The 27673-nt window shown below is 45.2% G+C and overlaps 2 protein-coding genes across 7 annotated transcripts in view; one reads left to right on the top strand and one right to left on the bottom strand.

Annotated features, from left to right (window-relative positions):
* Positions 1-3323, top strand: part of ATG7 (autophagy related 7) — a 263555-nt gene extending 260232 nt beyond the window's left edge. For both annotated transcript variants that reach the window (XM_074283897.1, XM_074283896.1), the window contains one exon: positions 1915-3323. In XM_074283897.1, the coding sequence (XP_074139998.1) occupies positions 1915-1947 (33 nt within the window). In that variant the 3' untranslated portion in view covers positions 1948-3323. The remainder of the gene's footprint in view (positions 1-1914) is intronic.
* A 3234-nt stretch (positions 3324-6557) lies between these two features.
* VGLL4 (vestigial like family member 4) overlaps positions 6558-27673 on the bottom strand; it is a 201168-nt gene continuing 180052 nt past the window's right edge. For all 5 annotated transcript variants that reach the window (XM_074283898.1, XM_074283901.1, XM_074283900.1 and 2 more), the window contains 3 exons: positions 13317-13533; positions 10633-10756; positions 6558-9575 (listed from right to left, as the gene is read on the bottom strand). In XM_074283898.1, the coding sequence (XP_074139999.1) occupies positions 9304-9575; positions 10633-10756; positions 13317-13533 (613 nt within the window). In that variant the 3' untranslated portion in view covers positions 6558-9303. The remainder of the gene's footprint in view (positions 9576-10632; positions 10757-13316; positions 13534-27673) is intronic.

Raw genomic sequence — 27673 nt, 5'->3', positions numbered from 1 at the left:
CATTACTAGAAGAGCACTGGTATTGAAAAGATGGATTTCTTCAATATGGATTTCCTTTTTCTGATCTTGGTCGGCCTCAGCTGCTTTGCCTTCCATTTCCTCATGAAGCACCTCAGGGACTAAAATGTGTGAATCCAAATGTGGGTAGTTCTATTTAATGCTGGAGCAAAGAAATTTTTTTTTTTTTCTTTTTTTTTTTTTTTTTTTTATTTTATATATATATATATATATATATATATATTTTATAATATTATCCCTTGTATTCATTTTTCCAAATTACCCCCCCTCCCTTATTCCCTCCCCCCGACGACAGGCAATACCATACATTTTACATGTGTTACAATATAGTCTAAGTACAATACATGTGTGTGAATATCATTTTCTTGTTGCACAATAAACATTAGAATCCGAAGGTACATGCAACCTGGGCAGACAGATATTAGTGCTAACAATTTACATTCCCCTCCCAGTGTTTCTTCTCTGGGTGTATCTACCTCTGTCCATCATTGATCAACTGGAAGTGAGTTGGATCTTCTTTATGTTGAAGATTTCCACTTCCATCAGAATACATCCTCATACAGTATTGTTGTTGAAGTGTACAGTGATCTTCTGGTTCTGATCATTTCACTCAGCATCAGTTGATGTAAGTCTCTCCAGGCCTCTCTATATTCCTCCTGCTGGTCATTTCTTACAGAGCAATAATATTCCATAACCTTCATATACCACAATTTGCCCAACCATTTGGAGCAAAGAAATTTTTAATATAAATGCTGACAGATTTGTGCTTCATTTCTTGGTTGTGGGTTGGATAATCGCTGTCTTCAATGCCATTGCTTGAGACTATTTAGCTTAATAAGTAATTTATCCAACTTCTTGATATCTTCTTTCTAATCTAGAATGATAATATAGTTCACTTTACTAGGATTTTATAGTTTACAAAAGAACTTTTCCTCCCAACTATAGATAATAAAAATGTATTATCATCTCCACTTTACAGATGAGAAAACTGAGGTTGAGAGAGAATAAATGACTCCTCTTTGGCCAGAGAGCTCATAAGTATCAAAGCTTCGATGGGGCACTCAGAGTGCTGGTCTTCAGACCCCAGGACATTGTTCCTTTCACGGGGCCAGGATTCTTTAGATGGGAACTTGCTAAATTCGGCAAGTTTTTATTTTATTTTAATTTTTTAAAGCTTTTTATTTTCAAAATATATCCATGGATAATTTTTCAACATTAATCCTTGCAAAACCTTTTGTTTCAATTTCCCCCCTTCCCTAGATGGCAAGTAATCCAATATATGTCAAACTTGGTAGAAATATATGTTAAATCCAATATATGCATACATATTTATACAATTGTCTTCAGCAAGCTTTTATTAAATAGTTCCTAGTGTGTGGTAGGTGCCAGGATATGGAACCTAAAACAAAACTGTCCTTACCTTTAAGGACGAGGTTCTTCTGTTGGGGGAAGAGTACAATATGAACAGAAATATAATTTCAAGAGGCACAAAGCATCAAGGACTGGTCAGGAAAGGCTGGCAGAGGAAATAGGAGCCCCAGAGCTGCAGCTCTGTGAGAGGGAGGGGAGAAAAAGAGCGTGTCCCAGATGTTACCCGGGAAGCGACTTTTCAGGGCAAGAGATGGAAACTCCTGTACAGGAAGCAGGTAGCGGCCCATTTGGCTGGAATGGAGAATGCGTGAATGGCAGCAATAAAAAACAATGTGCGTGGTTTAACTCCCCCCGCCCCCCAGCCACCTTCTTGGCTCCCTCTTGGGTTCATTTTTGTCCCCCACCTTTTCTAAACTCTGCCCCTTTGTGACCTGCTCTGGCCAACTTTCCTGTAAAGAGACCATTGTTTGTTGAATTAAATGGGAACACCCCGACCAAGCCTTTGCTGCTGTTTTCTCCTTGCAGATCTGGGACATGAGTGACGATGACACCATCTGAGCGGGAGCAGACTCCTGGTGGTCCCGGGCTCGGGGCGACCAACTGCCATCTCCCCGCCTGGCCTGCTTCTCACCCAGACCCAGCCGGCGTGTGGGAGCCGATTCGCCCGCGGGGCCCAGGCTGGACTGACTTCTGGGAGCTGTAACTGTCCTTTGGAGATGGGGTTTTGTAGACAAATGCTTGCTCATCATGTATATTCTGCGCTGTGATTCATGGGTCATGTACATTCTCTCCCTAGCAGGCAGTTTCCATTTTTTCTGCTTACTTTTCCCATCAGTCCTGGGCTGATTTGCTTTGGAATTTCCATGCTGTAGTGCTTTGAACCCCTCCCTCAAGCTCCCGGTTTTCCTAACCTTGGCAAACTTTGATATTCAGACTACCAGGGACTGTGTCCCCTCCCCCCCCAGGGAGAACCAGCTATTCTGTAGTAGGAAACAGCCCTGTCCTGGGGGCTGATGGTTTCAGAGAAGTCCTGGAGAACAGAAAGAGCGTGTCACCCTTATCTCTTCCTGCCATTCCCCATTGGAACCAGAACATCCCTGCTACCTTCCCGTTTCACCTTTAACTGAGGGGGTCCATGATGCCTTTTGGGATGCTCTTGTGTGGGGGGAAAACCCATCAGCCACTGGGAGGCTGGGAGGCTGGGAAGCCTCTCCTGTCTTCTCTTGGACTACGAGTTCTGGCTGCCTCCCAGACCCCATGGGTTTGGCTTTAAGGTACCCAGAACCTGATGGGCCTTCCCCGTCAGAAGCCCCTCAGATCCTGTTCTGGACTCAAAGCACAGCAATAACACTTTCCCCACCAGGGCCGTCTTGCGCCCCCAATCTCCGGGGGTGCCTGGCCCAGCAAACACCATGCCCTCGGAGGACAAAGACAGGGATGAAAAGTATTTCTGCCAGTATCTTGACTTGGCTCATCTCCAAGCTTGGCACAGGGGCTGGTGCCCATAGGTGCTGCCCCAAACCTTCGACCTGTTCTGTGAGCCAGCGAGGGCCAGAGAGGAACCTGCAGGCGTGACCTGGCACAGTCCTCACCAGCGAGCTCTGTGCTCCAAGGCAGGTCGTCTCCTTTCCTAGTTGGTGAAATGAAAGGGATGGGGTTGGGACCGACTGAGAAAGGCCTTCCACCTGGGACAGAGCCTGGTGGCCACTTTGACAGGCTCCTGCAGGCAGGCTCCCTCATTAAGAGGATTCCCCGGAGGTCGGCTCTCCTTGTTCCATCACCCGTCCCTGTGTCCAGAGAAACAGCTCACCCTGTCCCGGGCACAGAATGGGATGGGGGAGAAAAAGGGTGGGTGGGAAAGGCAGGGGGATGCCATCCGGGGCGATGAAAGCCATATGAATGAGTGAAAACAGGGATTAAAGAGTCAGTAAGAGTACTGTGTGTTTGTCTCATCGATTAACTTGAGGGTCCCTCCCGCCCAAGTGCACATTTTCTACTTGTAGCCCTTCTTGGCACGGTCAGCCCTCAGACTCTTGTGCTCTTGGGTTTCTGGCTTTTGGGGACTTGGCTTCCCAGACTCCAAGTTATCCCCTCCCTGCCCGCTCTTTCCAAGCCACAGATGCATCTCCATACTCCTGACCTTCTCTAGAGGCAGTGGGGGCTCTCCTGCCAAAGTTGCCCAATTCCCTTCCGCCTACAGGCTTCGTGTTTGCAACCCCACACATTCTGAAGGAGCCGTGTTTTGATTAAAATGCCCACTTCAGAATGATTCAGAGGGGGGATGGGCCTCTCCCCTCACTCTCATGTATGGCTCTGGGGTGGACTGCACAGGTGTTGGAGACCAGTGAGCCCACTCCCAGGCTGTGCCCTGCAAGCAGAAGGCAGTCAGACAAAGGATCACAGAAGGGGAGAAGAGGAAACGGCCTCAGAAAGCTCCCAGGCCCAGATGCAACAGCTTTCTGTCCAAAGGGGACTCGTGACAAATCTTGATGGGGCTGGCCACGAGGGTTAGCCTTTGTCTGGACACAGAGCAGGTCAGCAAGCGCCAGCCCCCGGTACCAGCCGGGGCGCTGCCAGGGTGTGCCCTAGCAAAGTGGTTGGGGCAATGCAAATACGACATGGAGTTTCCTCCTGAGACAGTTTTCAAATTACCGTCACCAGACGGAGCCTTTGTGTGATGAGCCAGGGGAATGTTCCTGACTGGTTTGGGAACAAGCCTGGGGGGCTGGTTTATTCCTCTCAGGAAGCTCCCCTGAGATGCCAGCCTGCTCCAGGAAGGGCCCCTGCCCCAGCATGCCAGTCTCACTCATCCCTTGTGCCCACATCCCAGCCACAGGGTGCCCTCATACAGGAAAGCAGAAGACATGAATTAGGGGGTGACTGATGTCCCACCTGGCTCCTTCAGGAGCAACTCGGTGAAGGAGGGCTGAGGGGAGCCAAGAGGACAAGCGTTTATTAACCTGGTGTCTGTTGGGCACTTTTTCAGCTGTCATTTGACCCTCAAAATCTCCCTGGGAGACAGATCAGTGCTATTTGTATTCCCATTTAACACTGAGGAGACTGAGGCAGGCAGCAGGAACGTGCCCAGAGTGACCAATTACGAGGCCATTTTTGACTCTTCTTCCTGACTCCAGCCCCAGCAGGTTCCCAGCTCCTGGAGGGTCAGCCAAGCAGTCCGGAACAGGTATGAACCCGCTGACAAATGAACCGCAATAATTCCCACTAACCCGCCCCTCATCCGCTTCTTACACTTGTTCTTTGTGGGTCCCACCCGAGGACTGTCGGAGATCAGGTGGTCCCAAGGGGTCCCGTGCTAACCCCAAGCAACATTCTGAATGGCGATGTGGCAGACAGAGGTCTCAAGAAGCCTTGCTGGCCGGGCCGGACCCCGCTGGTCTTGGGTCTAGGCCGTGGCAGGATTTAGCTGCCCAAGACTCTTAGAAAATGATTTTGCAAGCAGTAAAACGTAGAGACAATGAAAGGAACTCTTAAGGGGCGGCTGGGCCACGGAGAAGCCCCGGGCTTGGCCTGGAAGACAAAAATACGTCTCCTGCTTGGCTGGAGGCCTGGGAGTCACTGGGAGGCCCTGGGGGAGACTGTGTCCTAAGCAGGCCCGCATTGTCTGGGTCAGCAGAGCTCAATCAGGCGGGTATTGGTGAGCCGGACCCAGGATGACCCAGCCGACCCTGACTGGACGGGGCCCTCTGACTGCCATGGGCCACATTGAGAACATCATTGCCAGAACCTTGGGCACATTTCTCTGGCCAGCCGAGCCCTATAATCTCATTTTAAAAATAAAGTTTTCATTTAAGAAGTGAGAGATGATCCTGACTTGCCTCCGATCCATCTGGCACCTGCAGTCATGGAGAGCTCCGTTCCCTGACATTCGGCTGGAGGAGTCTGGGGTCCCTGGGCCCCAAGAAAGACGCTTCTGCAGTGCGTTTGTGCACATGGGCATAGGGTTGGGGTGAATTGGAAGGAAGCCGGCAACAGTGTGGGAAAGGGGGAGGCCCCTCCCCCTCACAGGTGACTATTCTCCTGGACCAGAGCCACTTCTCCACCAGCACAGATCAGTTGCCATTGACATGTTGGGTGATTTTGTTTAACAGATTTTTGTTTTGCTTTGTTTTAGGGGAAGGTCTTATTGGTTGCTGCAGAGTGACTGATGTGTCAAAGTATTGATCAAAATTGTTTTTTTCAGGGGGGAGTCAGGACTAATGCATGCCGCCATCATAATGTCTGGGAAATTGAGGGGAGCATCCCTAGGGTGGCTGCACAACCCACCCCAATTTTTCCATCCCGCATTTGTGGGTCCGTCCCTTAACCCAGCGGTTGGCCCGTGCCAAGTGTTTAGCAAACAAATGCCCCCAATTTCCCTCCCAACTTTTGGTTTGAGTCCGAAGAACAAGGTTTTGGAGGCCAAGGAAGGAACAGGTCGGGGATCCTTAGTCTTCTGTGCTGGAGCCTTTAGCAGGGTGGCAAGGGCAATAAACCTCAGTGTTTCTAAATGCATAAAACAAAGCACAAAAAGGAAACTGATTTTATTGGAAATACAGCTACCAAAACTTTTTTTTTTTTTTTTTTTTAAGAAAACTTAAGTTAGTTCATGGACCTCAAGTTAAGAACCCCTGACCTACCTAGAGGCTCTGGCTCTTAAAAGCCATTGTTGTTGAGTTGTTTCAGCAGGACACCTCATTGGGGTTTTCTTGGCCCACATACTGAAAAGGCTTGCCTTTCTTCAGCTCATTGATCATATGAGGAAACTGAGGTACACAAAATAATGAAACTTGCTAGTGTCTGTGGCTGGATTCAGTCTCCCCCCTCAAGTCCTGGCCCAGACTCTGCCGCCTGCAGGGCACCTAGCTGCGCCACTTACCATTTAAAGTTTGCAAAGGCAGAGACCAGCCCATCTGACCCAACAGTACCTTCCTGGTTCAGTTGCCCCGGGCAGCTACCTCATGGGTAATGCAATGACTGCCAAGCCTGGAAGTTGAGGTGTGCCCCATCCAGGAGGCAGGGCAAGCTCCTGTACCTGTTTGTGGCAGCCACGGCCCCAGATTCCCAGGAGACCGTTCCCCAACAGAGATGTACCCCCACCCCTGGCATCACCCCATCATCTCCGCCCGCCCCCAGCAACAGCTTCATGCAGCAAGGGTCAGAAACAAGTGTATGGTTTTAAGAGCACTTTATTGTTCTTTAAGGCTACTTTTAAGTACAAAAAAAGATGGCCTGCCAAACCTTTTTTTTTCTTTTTCTTCGTCCAGGTGAAACAGGCCACAGAGATTGTTATATTACAGATTTACAAACATGGAGAGAATGGTTCAGAATGAACTGCGGATAAGTCAGCTTGGTGAAGAAACTTCACTGTGCTTTTTTTTAGATCAGGGAGCTCATTCCTTCCCCGTGAAATGTTTGGTTCCCCTCTCCCGACGCTCCCGCTCAGAGCGTCTGGGTCGGGGCAGGTCCAATCCCATTCAATCTGTCCCATCCCACCCACCTCCATCTTGACCTATCGCAGATAAGTCAGCAGCCCCAGGGACCCGGCTGATAGCGACACTGTTGACTTTCCCAATAGAGAGAGAGAATGAGGACGGTCTTCACCACGTTGTTCAAGAAATGTCATTAGGAGTCACACTGTCCACAGAGTCCATCTACAGTGTTAGTATTTTCCTGTTACAACACTCAGTAGCCTGTAGCGATAACAAACTAGTGGCTATTAATGTAAATGCAGTGTTCTCATAGAATAACTGTGTTCCTGCACTTTTACTGTATCACAGACAACTCTAAAACAAAAAAAGATCAACTTTTTTCTCCAAACAAAAAAAAAAAAAATGAATGATTACAATAGGAAAGGGAAAAATTAAATAGCTACATATCATTAACAAATTAATTGTTCCTCAAAAAATACCTACAAATTTCTCTGTACATTCTTTACGCACAGCGTAATGATGGTCTTAAAGTTCCCTATATAAAAAAAAGTATTCTCAAACGGTTTTCCTACAGAGAGTAGGGGCCTGAATGCCAAAGCAAAGAAGCACTGACTACCAGTGAGACGGTAGCGACATGGATGGGGGGAAGGGGGTGCAGAGAGAGCCTTTCTCTTTAAAAAAAACAAACCCAGCAAAAACCACCACTGGACTCCCCCACCTCAGCAGCCACCCTATATAAATACAAGGGAGAGCCAAGCCCCTCCTCATCCCACCCCGCACCTTTTCCAAATCAAACAGCTCAACTTCAAGCGTCTCAAACCGAAAACAAGTGACAATGGCCCCGGTACCAATTCCCCAATCTCGCCGTCCCCCTCCGACTCGGCAGCGACTTCGAGAGGCCGGGTGGGTCTGGCCAGAGGAGCCGGCGTCCAAACTGCTCGAGGGGGGGGGGGCTGGAATGTAGTCTGGGGGGGAGGCGAAGGAAAGGAGGAGGGGCTGGGGATCGTATCTAAGAATAATAAAACACAATAAAGAGAAGCTGCTGTACTCCACAGCTGTGTTGTTCGCCATGCTTTCCTCTTTCCCTAATCTCTAGTTAGTAGCTATTAATATAGCAAATTATAATAAATGCAGTAATTAATAACTGTATAAAGTCTTCTAATGGAGGAATGTACACTGCCTTGGCCCAGGCTTACGAGTGAGCGTTTGGAGGCATCCCTTCCCAGATTGCCCGTGATCTGTTGTCGGGCCAATACGGTGGAAGGAGCAGTTTCTGCATCGAGGGGAGTTTTGAGGACAAATCCTGAAGCCTCAGGAAGCAAATCTGTTGAAAGCACAGAGTGACGCACGAATAAATGATGGAGTCAGGTCTGGCACCCCGGGTCATCCCCTAACACGGCCAGTCGCCCGCTGAACTGCTTCGCTCAGGAGGCCCGTGCGGGAGTTCCCTCCGGTGCCGGCTGTGAGTAAAGTGAATACCAAATACAAAAATCTTAGCGTACAACTGTACCAGCAGTGAGTATACCTAGAACTGTAACTGACAAAAATAAACTAATTCTGAACAGAAGCTAGTAAGTATTATGGTTTTAAAACTGTCTATACATTAATAGATACCAGCTATTTTTTTCCATAAAACATGCATCTTTTAAAGCACTATTGAACCCTCCAACTTCAGCTCTATTCTAACAAACTGCAGTGTTTAGAAAAAAAATAAAATGCCCGTGTTCGGTCGAGTAATGCAGTCCAGTCGCAAGCACCAAGCACCTGAAATCTAAAGAGAGAAAGACCTATAACCTGTATGAGACTTCCCCTTCTAAGCGGTTTTGTTTAAAAAAAAAAAAACAAAAAACAAAAAACAACACATATAAATGGACAGAAATGTCATTCTTAAACCCTTTTTTCAGCAGTTTGCCCTCGAAATACTAGCATCTTGCCTAAAGTTGCCAGGCAACTAATCCTCCTCCAATAGTGCAAATCATACGTGACAGTTCTTTTCAAGTATATACATACAAAATGACTGAACAAAAGTAAAAGCAATGGAGCAAACCACAACAAGTCTAGTCTCAAGGAGCTAATTGAAAGCACAAAGCGTTTTGGGTCAACCACCTGTCGTAATGGCTTTCAGTGAGCGAGCTAGCGAGCCGCGCGTGCGCATTGCAGATTTCGGTTCCGTTAAGAGGGTCAGCAGACCTGCATCAGAGGTTTCTTTGGTAACTGAGGCAGGAAGTAAGGATGCTACATTACACGGATGTTTCACACATAGTTCCTGCTATCATGTTTGAGGGCACCCTTGTACAAATACCAAGCGAGTACAAAAAAAAAAAAAAAAAAAAAAAAAAAAAAGACGTTGCAAACTAACCTCCCCCCACCCCATCACCTACCCCACCCCACACTATTTTCCATTTAAGCATCGACGGTTCAAAGCTCAGGCAAACCATGCAGATTCACTTGTTCTCCAGCAGAGGAGCTGTCAACGGTCCTCTCTTCATGAGACGACGGAGGGAGAGTGATTGTGATTGACCATGTGGGAAGAAGGGCTAGATGGCTGCCCCCTCCTGGAAGCGGACTCGGGACTGCTGGAGGCCCCGTCCTTGGCGGCCTTGATCTGCAGCCACGTGTCGCCCAGTGCTTTGGCAAAGTGGTCATCCACCGACCCCGTGATGGACACAGAGTTTGCCACGGGCTCTGGTTCCTTGTAGTTCTTGCCGAGGCTCCGGCGGAAGTGCTCTTCTACCACGGGGTCACAGGTAGTGGTAGCTGGAAGGAAGGCCGAGGAGAACGCGATCAGAGCCAGAAAGCCCAGCCCGGGGCCCCTCCCCCCAGCCTCGCTCCTGCCATTGAAGGAGCAACTCTGGCCTTCCCCTGCCCGCTGGAAGATTCCCCAACGGCAGATTAACCCCAAAGTCTCCTCCACAGAGGAAGGACCAGAGTGTTTCACCCTTGCCTAAGCCACTGCCTAGGAAGTCCTGACCCTTGAACTTCTCAGGTAATCAGCTGTCTTTAGCCTTCATCTGGCACTTGAGTAATCTACCTTTTATGTACTTCTACTAGCCCTCGAATAGATCTCAAACTTCAGAGGGCAGGACTATATGCCCCAGACTTCTCATTCCCACCCCCCTCTCTGAATGACCACAGGATTTACGTCCTTTACTCTCTTCTGCCATTTATTGCCCCACGTGCTACGTCCCAGCTTTCTCTGAATGACCCGTCTTATGTCCTCTACTGTCTTCCATAGCTTATTAATTGTCCCACTGCCTACACCCCAGCTTTCCGATTAGCTTGAAAGTTCACTAAAGCCACGCACGCTGGATGTACTCAATGAAAACTTGTACTCAGCAAAAACTCCACGATAAGCAGAGCACACATGCCAACACCCTTTCTCACATTAAAGCACACGGTCTTTCTACTAAAAGTTGGTAAACTAGAGACTCAATGAGTGACATATCTCCATCCCAACCCTGGATTAGGCAATGTTCCACAGTGGTTCTCAGAAGATATTCTTTGTGGGAAAGTTTGTTGGGAAGTGTCTGTTGTGTCAAAACAAAATATCATTAATTTTTCTTTTGGAATAGAAATATGAAAAACAGAAATAAATACTTGGCGGTGATGAAAGATGAAGGAGGCTTCTTGTCATCTACTTAAATTATTCCTGGTCTGAACAACAAGGGAGTGGTGACTAACGAATTCTTTAAAACTTTTTTAAGAGTTAGTTAGAATTTATAAACAAATTTAACAGCACTTTGTGAAACAACAGAATTTCCCCAGGATCTGTTTTTCTTACAAAGGAACGGGAGGGAAAACAGAGTTGACTTACTACTTGGAGGCCGCCTGTAGCTTGCTGGTGTAGATGAGACGCACCCACTGTGGGCGATGGGGCAGTGAGAGAGGTTGCAGTTACGGTTGCTTGCAGAGGCACAGGTGATAACTGAGGGGCGGTTCTAAGGATGCAAGGCAAGACAGGCCAGAAGTTTAGTTCATTTGTAAAACTGCTGGCAGCTAGCAGTTCATTCTTCCCTCCTCCTCTCAAAAGGAACACCTAAAATGAACCCTAGTCCCAGCCAAGCGGATGCGGGATACACTTCACGCAAAAATTAGGAAAGAAAAAGGTTGGTTTGGCTCAGGATTTCAGGTCTGACCAAAGAGTGCTCAACATGGAATCAAATCCTGCCTCGACACTTACTAGCTATGTGATCCACTTGGCAATATTTGTAAAGCATTTTGCAAATCGCAAAGCTCTCTATAAATTCTGGCTGCTATTATCATTGTCACTAAAACAGCAATCCCTGCGGCACAGGCCCTCGGCTACGCGGGCATCTCCCCCACAGAAAGCGGAGTCAGCCCGGAATGGAGTTTGGCTATGCGGAGATGCATTCCTTAGCCAGCAAATATACAGAAATATAGATGAAAAATGCATGTCAAAGGTGAATGTGTGTGTAAGCCCCTGCCTGCACATCCCACCCAAGTCTGATGAGATCAGTCACTCCAAGCTCTCCAGTCCTGTGCAGACAGGAATGGGTGCGATACTGTGCATTCAGCATGTTCATGGGGGGATAGCTTGAGTGGTCCGCCTTCTTACGAAATCCTCTCCTGTAAAAGCAAGGCCCAGAGGGCCGAGAATAACCTGACCCCACGGGCATCCTCCGGCCGTGGGGCCCAGCCCGGCAGTCCCCTCCAGGCCCTTCCAGCCCCACAACGTTCTCTTGGTTTGTCAGAGGGGAAAAGCAAGTGGAGATGCACACACATGTCTCCACACCCCCAGTGTCCCTGAACACATGCCCTATTTGGAATCTAAAGCATCAGGAATGAGATGAAGGGGAGAGTGGGAAAAGTGGGATCAGACCAGAACACAAATGCCTCAGAGCTCTAAGAATCTCCTATCTTAGGACAATCTAGTCTAACCTCCTTTTACATATAAGGAAATAGCGGTCGGACAAATCAAGTCAGTGGTCTGAGGTCCAATGTTATTTCCACCCAGACAGCTTCGTTGGATGGACTTCTAATCCAGGGGGCCTCCACAAACCGCAAGGAATGGCGTCTTCTGCTCTTACTTCTAAAACCTGCTTTATTTTGCCTCATCTTCAGCAATGGTGCCTTCAAAGCCTCCCCACCTGGTGTTCTCGGCACATTTTGCTGGGTCCAGCACCCGATCCCATGCAGCTACTATTCCTGAGAACGTGGAGGTACCCGCGTCACCTCCACTTCAGCCCCTGTGCCCGTCCCGCTTTTCCCGTGCCGCAGAGGTGCTGGTTGCTGGCCCCAGAAGCCCCCTCCTCGCTGACCCACCAACAGGTGGATAAAATCCTGGCCACAAACTGCTCTCCTGGAGTTGCCCCGTGCCCATGTCACCTCTTGCTAAAGGCCTACTTCAGCCAAACAGTCATGGGAAATACTCGGTCAAACAAACGAAACCAAGACAAACACCTGGAAACATGACCGTGGAGGGGCTAGAGGTCAGGAAGAAGCAGGTTAGGAAAGAGAAGAAGCCTATAACTGGGTCAGGGCCAGAAGCCCGGCTGATAGGTAGCCCGCATCACACGGCGACTGGGACAAAATGAAAAGCTGGACTTTTCCTTTCCAGTTGTCAACAAATGAGGGCAGGAAGGAAAAGTTGAACTCTATGTAAAGATGAGAGTCCATGCCTTTGGGTCGGCTGGATAGCACTGTTACAACAGCCAAAGCTCGTCCAAATGGGAAGCAATCGTGGGATGGCGAGTTGGAATACATAATGTTTTAAAAAGGAAAGAAAAAAAACGTTCCAGTAAAATGCAGAACACACTAATTCTGCCCCCCTTGGTTACTGTCTCCTACCTCAAGCAGGGGCAGACGGCTTCACCCAGGGCCTTGCATGGTGCCCAGTCTTGGAAAGGCCTTGATAAATGCACGTTGATCAAAGACGGGGAGGACAGCCCTGCTGATGTACACCCCGCCTCTCTCTGTATCGGCCACAGTGACCTCAGGAACACTACATTAGGCACTTTGGCCATGAAAACCGCGGAGTGGGCAATGCCTCCTGAGGCTCATGGGCCTCCCTACCATGACAACCTTTTCTCAAGGGTGGCTCCTGAAAGCTTCCCTTCTCTCCAGCCCGTCTCAGAGAAGCGGGATGGATCAGGAAAGAGAACACTTGGTATATTCCCACCAGTGTACAAATGAGGAAACTGAGCTCTCAGAGAAATTTTAAAAAACCGTTAAGGGTCACAAAGTGACCTAGTGGCGCGTAAAGCAGTTTCCCATGTAAAAGGGCTTCCCGTTTCCCCCACTGACAAAACAGGACGTTCCCAGGTGACTGATGATGTTCACTTTAACCCCAACCACACAAACATCCAGGGCTCACTGCCTCCATCCCCTTACGGATCCCCCGTCCAACTCTCGGTGCGTCATCCCAAGCACAAAGCCAAGTCTGATCCCCAGACCGGAGGATGACGCAGTGCCCAGAGTTCCTGACGTGTGGGCACCCGGAAGGCCGCGAACTCCTCCTTGGAATAACGCTCTACTTGCCTGCTGCCGTTCCACGGAGGTCAATGCTGGGGGGATGCCGACCGTCCTGCTGGCATCCATGCTGTTTTTGGTCAGTGCAAGGGGCTGCTCCATGGTGATGCTGGGGATGGAGGCGTACATGTGATTGCCATGCAGACTCATGGTGGGAGCCACAGCACGTTCAATGGGGCTGCGGCTTCTTTCCCGGTGTTCTTTTCGGCAATCCCCATTCTTGCTCCTGGTAAGAAAACATGGACACGTGAAGGTCGAAATTTGGCATCTCACAAAAGGTTTCACCAACAAAAGGCGTTTTCCCACATATTCCCCCACCAGAGGCGCCACTTTGAGTCTTTTGTTGACAGACTCCAAAGAAGCAACTCAAAATCTCAACTCTATTAATAATTAATAATAATTAACAATCAATAATTTTAATGGAAATCTTTCTAAAAAATAGCTTACATTTCTATGTTTTCCAATTTTTTCAATGAATAAAACTATATTTCTCTCCTATTCAGCTTTGGGAAAGAAATGAATTATAACAAATATGCATAGTCCAGCAAAACAAATTCCAACACTGCTTTGGTATAAAAAGAAGGCTCCATTCTGCAGCTGAGTGACAGAGGAGAGGGCGCCGGGCCTGCAGTCAGGAGATCGCGTTCAAACCCAAACTCACCGGCTGTGCGATACCGAACAAGTCACGTAAGCTCAGCTTGCCTCGGTTTTCTCATCTGTAAAACCTGGCTAGTAAAAGCAGCCATCTCTCAAGGTTGTTGTGATGATCAAATGAGATAATATTTGTGCTTAGCACAGTGCCTGGCAAGCTATATTCCCTTCAGGCAATGAAGTAAGAGACTGAATGTTTGCTTGTTTTCCAAACAAGTCCATTAGCACATATTTACTCTCACTTGTAGGTTCAGAAAGACAGAAATAGTACAAAACAGTTCTCTGAAGACTTTTTAACCTAACTGGAAAGAGAAGAGAATACAAATATATATATATATATATATATATATATATATATATATATATATAATGTTTGGACTCTAGGAGTTAGACAAGAAGGTGATTAATATGGGGGTACAGAAGAAATGTCAAGTTGTGGAGCTTTTTCTCTTACAATCTAACCCAGAGGTGCCAAACATGTAGAGCATGGACTTAATATAACGTGGAAATACAAAACAAAATAAATACAAATCCTTATTGCTGCTTGAACCCAACATCAGTGATCCAACTGCTGCTAGGTCAGAACCAGCACAACAAATAAGCCAACAACTGGGACCTGATCTACATTGGGTCAGAGGCAGAAGAGCTACTAGATTCTATGGACTATTAAGGAATGGACAAGCCGGGTACTTCGGATTTAAGCTTAGAACAACAGGGAAGATTTGAGTTTCTGATTCTCCCCAGGGGAGTAACGCCCAAAGGCCACATCTTTCTCCCGGGGGAAGTAGAGGCAAGGAGGGGACACATGGGACTAGAAAGAATCTGCCTCCAACACTCACTCAGACCCCATTTCCTCATCTGTAAAGTGGAGCGATGGGAGCTACTTTCCAAAGTTGCTATGCAGATAATTAATATAGAAAAAGTCTTTTGCAAAACTCACGAAATGCTGGCTTTTGTTACCTTACTATGACTCCATTGTTATTGTTTTAATAGCATTTCCATGTGCTAAGTAAAGATCTCTTTGTAAATAAATCAGTAGGGCCTGGGCAGGAATGTCCACAGGGCTGCCTCCTCCATTCATTTCCTGGTTTTCAGTAATGCTATGCAATCTTCTGGCCATTAAACCTCACATTCTCCCACACTGACACATGGACATACCATTGCTATTTCTGTAGCTTTCTCTTTATTCTCTGGAATTGGACAAGGAAATGGGGGGGGGGGGGGGGCAGTGCTAAGGGAGGGGAGGCCGGTCCTAACTATAGATTGGTGAGTCTAACAGTAAATCCTGACAGCTCCACAGCACTTGAGGCTTAAAGCCTAAAGTTGTTTTCAACCAGCCCAGAGTAGAGCAAGCATTAGACCCAAATCCAGAGGTTCTGGGTTTGAGCAAGTCCCTTCCTCTCATGCTGGACTTCCTCATCCAATTGGACTCTAAATTGTATGGACCTGTGCTTGGGAATAGAGATTCCAATTAATCAAACACTCTGGCTATTAGAGTTAACATAGATGCCCACTATATGGATGCTTTCAAAGAATTGAACAGTTAAAAAAAAAAATTTTAAATGAATTTAACACTGAAAATATATGGATATAATTGAATCTTTCTTTGATGGTTCACAATGACAGGATGGCTCTCTGGTGCCTTAGGGGCCCCATCATAAACATCAGTGATCACTGCCGAGCAGATGTGCGACAGTGCCTGTGAATGGTATGTTGACTGACAGAACACTAGATAAACCGGCTTCTACTGTACTACAGTATTTACTCTGAAACATAAACTCCATTGATGTGGGAAGGGACTACGTGAGTACACACGCTTCCCGAGAACTACATATGTCGACTTTCATTTTTGAAAGAAAGAGCAAAATGTTTTTCTTGTGAAAATAAAATTTTTTTTCTGGGCAATGCTCCTTGGTAGAAACTTTTAGTTCATGTGGAATCCTGGAGCCGGAAGGGACCTTACCAACCAGTCAGCCCAACCTGTTTTTTTATAAATGAGAAAACGGAGATTAAAAAAATATATACAAATAATCTATCCACACCACAGTGTGCGAATAGCTCGTTCCCAGAGAGGAACTTTCTATGATCAGGAAATAGATTCATAGATCTTGGTGACCAAATTCTGCCAATGTCAAGTTTGGGAAGTACATTGGACAGCAATAGACACATACCTGCAATGACCAGAGCCAGCCTGCCAAACAAATTCCTCAATGTGACTCTTTCGTGACTGGGAAAAACAAAAAGCCAACCGTGTGAGCTGAAACATGGAGCAACGCCACACCATAACCAGTAAGAGATGGACACGACACCCAAAAGAAAGTACTCCCAAGCGCTCATAGGTCACTTTTAGTAAAATGATACATTGCTCACATCTCTAGTTCATTTTCCGGTTCCCAGGACTGAAAAACAGACATTGTTTTCCATGTTTCTCCCCAGTGAATCATAACCAAGGCTCCGGCGCTTAGCAAGCATCATGTGCTTCCATGGATGTCAACCCCAAACCACACATCCTGCCTGGGAGATAAAAGTCTGCTCACTCGGGTTAAAAATAAAGCTTCCTAATTAAAAACAATGCTTCCGAAGCACCACCAAGGTTTAAGTGGTCCAAAGGTAAGCGCCTTACCGGGCGCCTAACAGATAGCCCTGCTCCCTCCCACCGGGAAGGCTGATGCTCAGCAAATTGGCTTGGAGTGGGACCGTTCGCACCATCCCAGAGAAGCAGGCTCCTCCGGCCAAGTGTTTCAGGAGAGGGAAACGGAAAGGAAGGGAAAAAAAGGAGAGGCCCTATTAAGGGAACAGCTTTTCTCCACTTTCCTTTAGTACAAAGTTTCCTAGGGAATGTTGCCAAATATTTTACTATACTCTCTGCACTAAGAAATCAGAAATGTCCACAATCTCTGGCAGAAAAATCGGAGATTCCCAACAGTTAAGACTGTAAATGTATCCATCGCATGAAGAAAGAACCCTGCTTTCCCCTTGTAATTCTCATTAAAATGAGATTTTCTTTTTTCTTAAGCAAATACCCAAAGTTCAGAGTTCAAGGCAGGCTCTTCAGAAGGTATCACTTGACATTAGCCTTGGGGCTTAATTTAAGTGTCAGACACTGGAGTTTTATTAACTCTTCATGGCGATTCCCAGTGTAAGTAGTTCTAACATCAGAGGATCCAGGAGAAGTGGCAAAATGCTGATAAAAATGTCTCAGGAGTGTGGAACTAACTGAGCCCCCTGTAGGATGCAGACATGCTGCTCCAACCCAAACTGGGGAGGCCCCGTGGGGAGAGAAGGGAGCTCTTCCCACAGACCAGCGCCCACATGACCCAAAGCATCCATTTTGAGGCCCCGATTAGCTCTTCTGGATGCCTGCTTCTCTGGCAGCAGGGAAGTAACGGCCTATGTGGCAGCGTCCTCTCTGAAGCCAGAGTGGGCAAGAGCTATGGGGGAAAGTGGCAGGGGCCCGGGAGCCAGGGCCAAGAGAGCACAAGGTCCTCCCACCCATCAGCAAAAAAGTTCTGGAATGGAGGCTCCATTTACATCCCTTCCTGGGCATTATTCAAAGCACCCTAACTGCTTTCTAAGAGCTTAGGAACAAAACTCTTCCATGGGGCTGGTCCATTTCACTACTTAAAGCTCTTTAATCTACCATCCATCCAAACTTCATTCCTAGGAGGTCAGCTGAGCAGCTCTTATTATGATCCCATTTTACAGAGGAGGAAGCATAATATCTAACATGGGCTCACTAAAAAGCAGCTGAGCCAGGCTCCGCTGTCCATCACCCTTTACATAAAGGAAAATAAACAATGACCACCGACTTCCCCTTTCAGGCCCTCCCGCAACCACTCAGCTCCCTGTTTCCCTTCTTTTCTCTTAACTCCCTCAGCATTCCAGGTTCATCAGCACATGGCCTAGCAGCTTGGGGTCACACATGAGTCCCAGTGTCAGGGTAGAGACTCCCGGCTGCCAGATCATTACAAATGAGTTATTTCAATCTCAGATCAAGCAAAAGCAAAAAATAAATCTAATTAAAAGAGATGAGCAAGGAAACTACGTCTTGCTAAAGAGCACCATAGATAATGAAGTAATATCAATACTAAAGATACATGTCCCAAGTGCAATAGCAACCAAGTTCCTGGAGAGAAGTGAAGGGAGATGCAAGAAACAGACAACAAATCATTATTTTTCTGAGCTTTGGTTTCCTCATTCACTGGAAAACTCTTAAATGTAATGTGTACTGACCTACCTAAGGGACAGCGGGGTGGTACGTGGGATAGAATGTTGGCCCTAGAATCAGGAAGGCTTGATCTGGCCTCAGATACTCCCCATCTATGTGACCCTAGCCCTGCCTGCCTCAGTTTCCTCTTCTGTAAAATAAGCTGGAGAAGGAAGTGGCAAGTCACTCCGAAACGTTTGCCGAGAAAACCCCGAGTGGGGTCATGAAGAGTCAAACACAACTGACCAATAAAAACAACCTGCCTTTTAAATGTATTTTTAAATTGTAAAGCTATTATTAGTATTAGCATTACTCTGTCATATAATAACTAATAATAATACTATATAGCATTTACATAGTGCTTTAAGCATTGTGATTTGCTTTACAAATATCTCACAACCATCCTGAGAGGTAAGTGCCATTTTTATCCCCTTTTTTATAGTTGAGGAAACTGAGGGAAAGAGACAGTAAAGGATTTGCCTAGGGTCACAGGGGAGAAAGTAAGTATTTGAGACAGGATTCGAATTCTGATCTTCCTGATTCCAGGTCCAGGAGTGGTGTATCCATTACATCCCCTTCACTTTACAACTAAAGGAAGTGGCCCAAGATTTCCACAGACAATAAACGTCAGAGACAGGAGGACTTAAATGTTCATTAGACTATAGTAAGTAAACTTTTATGTCTTGTGTTAATTTATGAAACTTGGTGCTGGGTGAAGAATTTATAGGAATTTCATTTAGGAGGGAATTAACCAGAGAAGTCTTCTGGGAAGAGGTATAATTTCAGGAGCAAGTTAGATATGATTTGGCCTTTGGAAAACTACAGCTAAAAAACCTCTACTTTTATGTTACATACAATTAATCATCGTCTCCTTCACAATGCTTCCAAATCCTTCCCCCAGCCCGTTTCCCCCCACCTCTTCTGAACTGGCTAATTCATTGTTTCCCAAACCCTTGCATCATAATTCTTTGGCGTGTCGCAAAGGACATCCTGGATGTGCTATAACAGCCTGGACTTCCTCACTTCTTTGGCCAATTTCTGACTAAGGAGTTGGAGAGGCAGTAATAACTACAGTGGAGAAAGAGTAGCATGTGTGAGTGTGTGTGTGTGTGTGTGTGTGTGTGTGTGTGTGTGTGAGAGAGAGAGAGAGAGAGAGAGAGAGAGAGAGAGAGAGAGAGAGAGAGAGAGAGAGAGAGAGAGAGAGAGAGAGAGGAGCTGAAGGAATGGGAATGATTGGAGGATGAACACTTCAAATAAATGACTTTGAATTATTCATAGTAAATACATAGTAAGTGTTTGTTGAATTAATATGTGGCTTTGAAAGGAGGAGGAGAGGGGTGAGACACCATTCCTAACTGTATCTCTTGGCAAGTTAATTAGTTTATCAAAGTCTGGAAAAAGAACAGGAAACATTGATCCAGGGGCTAGTTCCAAATTCATCCCTCCAACCACAGCCTCCAGCCAACAAGAATGGCCTCTCCATAAGGAAGGAATCTTCTTTGTGCTTAGCACTTAAACTACACCAGAGGAAGAGTGGGAAGGAGGGAGGGAAGAAAGGCACAAAAGATGCTCTCTATTTTAGTTACAGATCAACTGTATATTATACATAACAATTGCCAAAAGCTTCAAAGTACAAAAGCTCCAAAGAAAAAACCATCCCTGGCACCTAATTATTCTAAAAGGGGTCCAGAAGAAAGAAGAAAATCCAAAGTGGCTATTACAGTCCACCAGACTTACAAAGAGTTTTTGGACCATTCTTTTTCTGTTCTTTTTCCAGGTAAAAGCATTTATCTAAGATGTTATTGCCTTCCAAGAAGCTTTAAATTTATAATCATAATGATAGCAGCAGGTATTTAAAGTCCTCTATACACATGATCTCATCTGAACTTCACAATAACTCATTCAAGCTGTTACAGTTATGATTGTCATCCCTACATTAAAGGTGACACATTCCAATCAGGTGAAATAACTGACCTAAGGTCACAGAACTAATGAGCTTACAAAATTTAGCTATTTCTTGAAAACTTAACTTTTTTCAGACAAGGATCACAATTATTAAAACCACAGGCCAAGCTGCTGTCACAAAGCAGCCAACCATGATAACAATAAGCTGTTTCCATAAATCCCGTTCCATCTCCACGCCATCTGACAGCCATCTTTCAATGGTCTAGATGATGGCCACCACTGGAGACTCCAAACTCCACCTAATACTTTGGTCCTCCCATCCCACTAACTCTTGAGCTGCCTTGTGGAAACAGATGGAGTAGGCACCGACCATGATCTTTTTGGACAGACATTCATATAGTAGCAATGCTTTATTTATGGACAATCCTGTCTTCTTTGTATGTTTGTTTGCAAGTCTCCCCCATTATACTATGAGTTCCTTGAGAGCAGGGTCTGTTTTGGCCTTTCCTGGTCTTCCTAGTAGAACACTGCTGTGTGACCTTGGGAAAGTCAACTTAACTAGCTCCCTCAAAAGTCTCTGCTTAAACAATTCTACTTTATCTGTAAAATGAAGAGCTAAACAAACTGCTTTTCAGGTCCCTTGTAGCTCCAGGCCAAAAGTTCTTAACCTAAAGTTGGAGAACTTGGCTTTTTGTTATTTTCTTTTAATATAACTGTCTTTCAATAGGATTGATTTCCTAAGTGATCCTATGTATTGTATTTTACACATTTAAAAACACTACTCTGAGAAAGGCTATGTAAGCTTCCCAGATCATCACCAATTCACAAGGCATCCTGCAGACTCATTTCTGGACCTGAGGGAGGCCTGCAAGGACACCAGAGAAGCCTCGGGGCTGCTCATCTTCCCAGGATCATGGAAGCTTAAAGTAATGTTTCCTAACCCAAACAATGCCAAAGCCCAGAGCTCAAGAATCAATCCCTTGGGGACTACAGGGTAGTCAGAGGTGGGGGACCGGGAGAAATAAGAGTCGCTTTTAAATGTGTAAGTTTTAAGAAGCACCATCTCTTTTTGCTGAAACAAATGGAACCAAAGCAAAGGCCCATTAATTATTTTTACAAAAACAACAATGCTGCAAAGACGTCTTGAGTGACCAACCACCACTGCAGAGTACATGAAGCCCAAGGGGCAGCTCAGTGGGCACAGTGAGACAGACACATTCCTGAGTCCAAACGGGTGGTCTTCCTTTGTCTGGCATGCATGTTTGCTCCAAGGCTTGTGTTTTTCTTTCTTTATGACAGTGGCATTTGACCACACTATTATCCAAAAAGAACCAGAGGGAAAAGAGGAAGCCTGTTTTAAAATATTCTAAAGTAAACAGAGAAAGTTCAGAAGGGAACGAAGACAAGCAGGACAGCTTTGAAAGTAATATGCTGAATTTATTATGTGGTGTGTTTTTTTTTTCCTAACACGCTGAATTATTCATCATAGAGATTTGCCATTTTGCAAATAATCCTCTTTTCAGTTCTATTTTGTATAAGGAAATGTTCTTTTTTTTTTTTTTTTTTTTTTTTTAGTGTTCATGAAATTCAGAACAAAACTATAAAAATCTGGAGCGGGAAAAGGACTATTTCCCAGATCAGTAACAATCTGCCATGAACCTATAGTTGACAGAAAACACTCTGTGGGGGGTGTTCTAGTCCATCTGCCTCATTTTACCCATTAAGAAACAAAGGGCTTGTGAGGGTCCCAGAGAAAGTTTGTGACAGCCACGGTTCCCCACGTCCCATCTAGTGTGCAGCATAGGATACAGCCCTGGCCAGACTCCAACACAAATTCCATAAACCACCATTTAGTGTTTTGACTAGTGTGATGTCTTAGTGTCCTCCCTCTAAGACTACCCCCAATTTGTCCGGTCTGTGTCTTGTACATATTGATTTGCATGTCTCCCACCCCATCCTACTACAAGCTCTGTGAGAGCAGGATCTGTTTTTTGCTTTTCTTTTTCTCTTGTTTGCATAGTAGTACTTAGTAGTGCACTTAGTAGGCACTTAATAAAAGCTAAATGACTGGCACTCCTGCAGTTACAATCTAGCAGAAGAACCTGACACATGCATATTAACTAATATGTATACAAGGTGAGTTAGAAGGGATAACTTATCAATACCAAATGGATATTACTTGGTTAAGGCAAAAGTGTGAAGTGACATGTAAGCTAGGGTTTAAAAGCAAGGGTAGAAATGGGCCAGGTGATTGGGAAGAAAAGAATATTCCATATTATCGTTCTATAAGAAAATGATAAACAAGCTGATTTTAGAAAAGCCTGAAAAGATTTACACACACTGATTTGGAGCAAAACAAGCAGAACCAGGAATACGTTGTACACAATATAGCAAGAATGTTCCATGATCAACTATGAAAGGCTTGGTTCTTCTCAGAGGGTCAGTGATCCAAAGCAATCCCAATAGACTCTGGACAGAAAATGCCATCTGCATCCAGAATAAGAACTAGAGATTGAATGTAAATCAATATCTTCTATGTTCACTTCTTTTTTCTTTTTTCTTTTTTCTCTCTCATGCTTTTTCCCTTTGCTCTGATTTTCCTCTCTCCACATGATTCATAAAGCAATGTGCACTCCGGTTCTCGTCAGGGATCCCAGAGAGAGAGCAGGGCTTCTCCACTTTCTCTCCAGTCACTCTCTCCACCGTGGCAGCCCAGCTTCTGAATCCAGACTTGCTGAAGCTGCCCTCTCTAAGGCTCTCTGACTTTCTCCTTGCCAGATTCACGGGTCTTTCTTTTGGCCAGTCTTCACACACCACTTGACACTGCTGACATCCTCTTCCTTCTGTGTTATTTCTCTTTCCTGGTTTCTAAGCTCTCGAGCTCCAATCACTCCAGTCTCTCCTGTCGCTGACCATCTACTACGGCTTCTCTCTTAGTGGCTGTCTTCTAGCCTTTTTTCTCCATTTACATTCCTCTTTGGCATTCGCTATGGGGACTTCTCCAGCCTCTACATTTATGACTTTCACTCTTTCACCAATACATACGTGACTTTCAAATCCCTTTATCTTTTTTCTGAACTCCAGGCCCGCTTTTCTAACTACCTACAACACCTGGACAGTCCACAGTCACCACTTCACCCTCCACATGTCTGATGCTGAATATATAATCTTTCCCGCTAAACTAAGAGTTCTTCATCTTTTTTTTTTTTTTTTTATGCCATAAATCCCAGTCTCTGTGAAGTCTATGGACTCTTCAGAATAATGTTTTTAATGCATAAAATATTTAGGATCACAAAGGAAACTAATTATACACAAATTAAAGTTATAATTTTTTTAATTCAATAGACCTAAAATCCACAAGACCTCAAGACACTTATCTGTGTGACTTTGGGCAAGTCAATTAACTTATGCTTGCCTCAGTTTCCTCAACTGTAAAAGGGAGATGATAATAATAGTAATAACAAAAACAATAATAAGTACCTCCCAGGGATGTTATTAGAATCAAATGAGATAATATTTGAAAGCACAGTAGGCACTATACAAATATTAGCTATCATTATGATGATTATCTGCATATTCAGTCAGTCATTTGGTCAAATATTTATTAAGCTCCTACTATGTGTCAGACAAGCTAAGTGCTAAGGATACAAAAAAAAAGGGGGAGAGGAAGGGAAAAATCACCCCTGTTTTAATATGTTAGAAGTGTTATTTTTCCTCTCTCTTATCCAACCAGTTATGAAATCTTATATATTCTCTGTTTAGATTATCTCTCCTATTCGTCTCCTGAAACACAGCAAGTCTTGAAAGAGAATCAGCTAACAACTCTATTTCCCTTTGCTCAGTTCCAAAAGACTGATTCTCTAGGAATTATGAAAGAAATCTCATTCAAATTTGCTTCCTGAAATAATGCTTGCCATTATTTTGAACTCTTAATAATCATCAAGAGATAAAGACACACAGGTACCACTAATAAAGATGTCTTTGAAAAACAAAGAACAAAAGGCTTGAGGCTGCCAGAGAGAAAATGAAAGCAGACCATATTGACAAATTTACAAAGTGAAGTCCTCTCTGGTCAAGTGTCATTAACCCCTACAGATGCCAGGGCAGCTAGGTGGTAAAATGGATAGAATGCTGGCTTAGAATACAGGAAAGTTCATTTTCCTGAGTTCAAATCTGGCCTCAGACACTTCCAGTTCATCCTGGACAAGTCACTCAATCTGATTTACCTCAGTTTATAAATTTATAAAATGAGCTGCAGAAGGAAATGGCCAACCATTTCAGTGTCTTTGCCAAGAAAATCCCAAATAGGGTCATGAAGAGTTGGACACAACAAGACACAGATGACAAAGATAAAGGATCAGTGGCTTGCTCATGGTCACACAACCAGTTAAGATTTCAAATCCAGATTTCCCAAGTCTAAGCCCAGAGCTCTTCTTGTCACAACTCCCTGCCCTCTGTGAATGATACACAAACCTTATTTTTTCAAATGTGACAACCGAGGCTCAACCTGGTTAAGAAACTTTGCTCAGAGTTAAAAGCTCTTTAATTGAAGGCATATTTTGCTTCCTACCACTATGGCACAAGTGATTGTACTAAGGACAAACAATTCCCATTTGTAATAATGCTTCAAGGTTTACAATCCATACAGCACACAGTAACTCTACGAGGCAGGGATTATTCCAAGTCTCCCCCATGCTTCAGGAACAGGATATCATCTTGGAACTTCCCTCAGTGCCAACTACCCCATCTACCTGGAATATCCTTCTGTCAGGCTCCTCGAGTCCCCACTATGTGGAGGAGAAGAGGCTGGCCTTCATTTACCTCCTGCCTCCTCCTGGCTCCCAGGCTTGCAAACCAGGCTCTAATCCTGAAGCTATCTTTGGTCCCTAAGGCCTTCTCACCTTGGAGCATCCAGCCACCCCTATGGCCTTCTGTACCAGGAACATCTCCTTCTTCCCCAACCCTCTCCTTTTATTCTCCCTCAAGGACAAGAACTTAATTCCTTTTTTTTCCCTCTTTCCTTTCTCCTTTCTTTCTTTCCTTTGTTTCTTCTTTCTTTCTTTCTCTTTCCTTTTTTCTTCCCTTCCTCCTTCCTTTTTCTTCCTTCCTCCCCCATCTCTCCCTCCCTCTTTCTTTCTTTCCTTTTTTCCTTCCTTCCTCCCTCCCCCACTCCTTCTTTGTTTTCTTCCCTCCTTCCTCCCTATTTTACAGCTTTAAGGAGGTCAGATGACTTGCCAGTGATCTCAGAATTATAAAGTAGTTGAGCTATGATTAGGTTCAGTTTTGAGTAGGATTACGATAACTGACCCCAGACATCCATCCTCATCTATAAAATGAGACAAGCCTTGGAAGTTCCTTCCAGTTCTATCCATAAGCCTCTGAATTGGGAAGTTGAAGTGAACTGAGATCCTCCAGGCTTACTCCATTATCTTTACAAATGAGGACCTTAAGACCTAGAGGAAAGAAGTGATTTCCCCAAAGGACAAAGCAATCGGGTGAGAATCCTTATGGGAGCCCTGACCCTTCCCCCACCCTGCTTGCCCTCAGTTGCACCCAGACAGTCTATAAAAGGCCAATATTACCCAGTGCCTGAGACTCCATCTAACATTAGCCACAGATTAACATCAAGGATAAAGCTAATCTTGCTGTTCATAGTTTTTTTTTTTTTTTTTTTTTTTTTTTTTTTTTTTTTTTTTTTTTTTTTCCATAAGAAGGAACAAAATGATAGACTGACAGAGGTAGAGGAGACTTTTGGGATTACCTGGGGATTTTACATTTGGGTAAACTGAGGCCTAGAAAAAGAAAGGGGCTTGCTTGAAGTTACACTTTAGTCGGTGGCAGAGCTGGGGCCAGATCCCCTAACTCCTGCTCTAGCTCTTTTGACTGTATATCTCAAGTCCCATTTTTTTGCTTTGTTTTGTTTTGTTTTTTCTTCTGAGGCTGGGGGTAAGTGACTTGCCCAGGGTCACACAGCTAGGAGGTGTTAAGTGTCTGAGACCAAATTTGAACTCAGGTCCTCCTGAATTCAGGGCTGGTGCTCTATCCACTGTGCCACCTGGCTGCCCCACCTCAAGTCCCATTTTACAAAAAGTAAGTGAGCCCTCTCCACCTCCATGAAATGTGGCTTCCATGGGAAACTTCTGGTGCAACTCCCCAACCATAAACTTCACTTGTGTGTAGAGATTTCTGGAAGGAAGAAAAATATTATTGTATGTGGAAGTTCTGTGTTCCTCTGCTGTAGGCTGGGCTACTGCAGTCATTTCCAACACTCTCTGTTAAAGCCAGGAACAACAGCAATAACACCATGTGGCAGTAGAGCCTGGAGCTCCATACATCCATCAGTGGGCAGGGCTGAGTGCCGCCCTCAGGTAGCTTGGAGATCTCCCATAGGAGCCCCGTCTCTTCCAGGCAAATAGAAGCCAGACTAAGCAGTCCTTGCTGCTGGGCTCAGCCCCCAGGGGAGGAGGGGCAGAGGCTACTGGTCCTCCCCCTACGTGGGGAAGCTCTTCCAGACTTGCCCGTTGCTCCTGATGATGACTTTGTTCCATCTGTTTTAGCTGTTCAGAGACTCCCTGATTGTCCCCTGCTAGGAGAGCCAAGGCCATGAGACAAAGGGCCTCCTAATTCATTTGTTTGTTCATTCAATCAGTGAAACTTAACTGAGCATCTACTATAATATGCCAGATTCAGGGCTCCACATTTGAATAAATGAGGCTATTACTCAGGATAAGGAGGATATGAGAGGCAGCGGCCACAGCAGGCAAGTGATGGAGCTGGAGGCTATACCTCGGAGTCAACTCCCTTAATCTGTATAACTCCCAATGAGAAAACTGGCCAAGGGACATGACAGCCACCATCACCTGGGTGGAAGGCGTCAGGAGCACAGTCTTTGACTCCAGAGCCTAGATGCTTTCATTCATTCAATAAACTCTGATTAAGCTCCTACTACGTGCTAGGAACTGTGCTAAACTTCTTTCTGCTGTACCATGCAAAGAACATTATAGAAGGAGTAATGGAACCAGGACTCTTGTTCAGATCTGACTCAGTAGCCGTGAACTTGTCTTACTCTTAGTTTACTCATCTATAAAATAGGAAAGTTAGACTAGATAATTTTAGTTTTATGACTTAGACTCCATGTACATTTAAATAATTTACTCTAAGGATTAAAACCTAACTTCCTATAATTGTTTGGGAAGAAGGAAGGAGGGCAAAGGCATTTATTAAATACCTACTATGTGTTGCACACTGCAAATCTTATCTTATTTGATACTAACAACATCCCTGTGAAGTGAGTGCTATTATTTTAATTTCCATTTTGTAGCTGAAGAAAAAGGTTGACAGCACATCCAGAGCCAATTTTGAATTCAGGAGTCTTCCAGACTCCAGACCCAGGGCTCTGTCCACTGCACCCCCCAGAAGCCTACAGGAAGAGGAACAAGAGAAAACATTGAGGGATGTGGAGCCCCTTAGGCTAACTTGTGTGTGCTGGGACGAGGGATGATTGGTTCTTGCTGGCAAGAAAGAGGGTGTAAGGCCAGGGACTGTCAGAGCTGATTAATGCCCATTTCCACCTCAATATCATGAGGTGCTTTTGTCTGTGTTG

The sequence above is a fragment of the Sminthopsis crassicaudata genome, chromosome 1 (genome assembly GCF_048593235.1).
Source record: "Sminthopsis crassicaudata isolate SCR6 chromosome 1, ASM4859323v1, whole genome shotgun sequence".
NCBI classification, from domain to species: domain Eukaryota; kingdom Metazoa; phylum Chordata; class Mammalia; order Dasyuromorphia; family Dasyuridae; genus Sminthopsis; species Sminthopsis crassicaudata.
The sequence above is the reverse complement of the archived record's forward strand: the minus strand, read 5'-3'. Positions and strand labels throughout refer to the sequence as shown.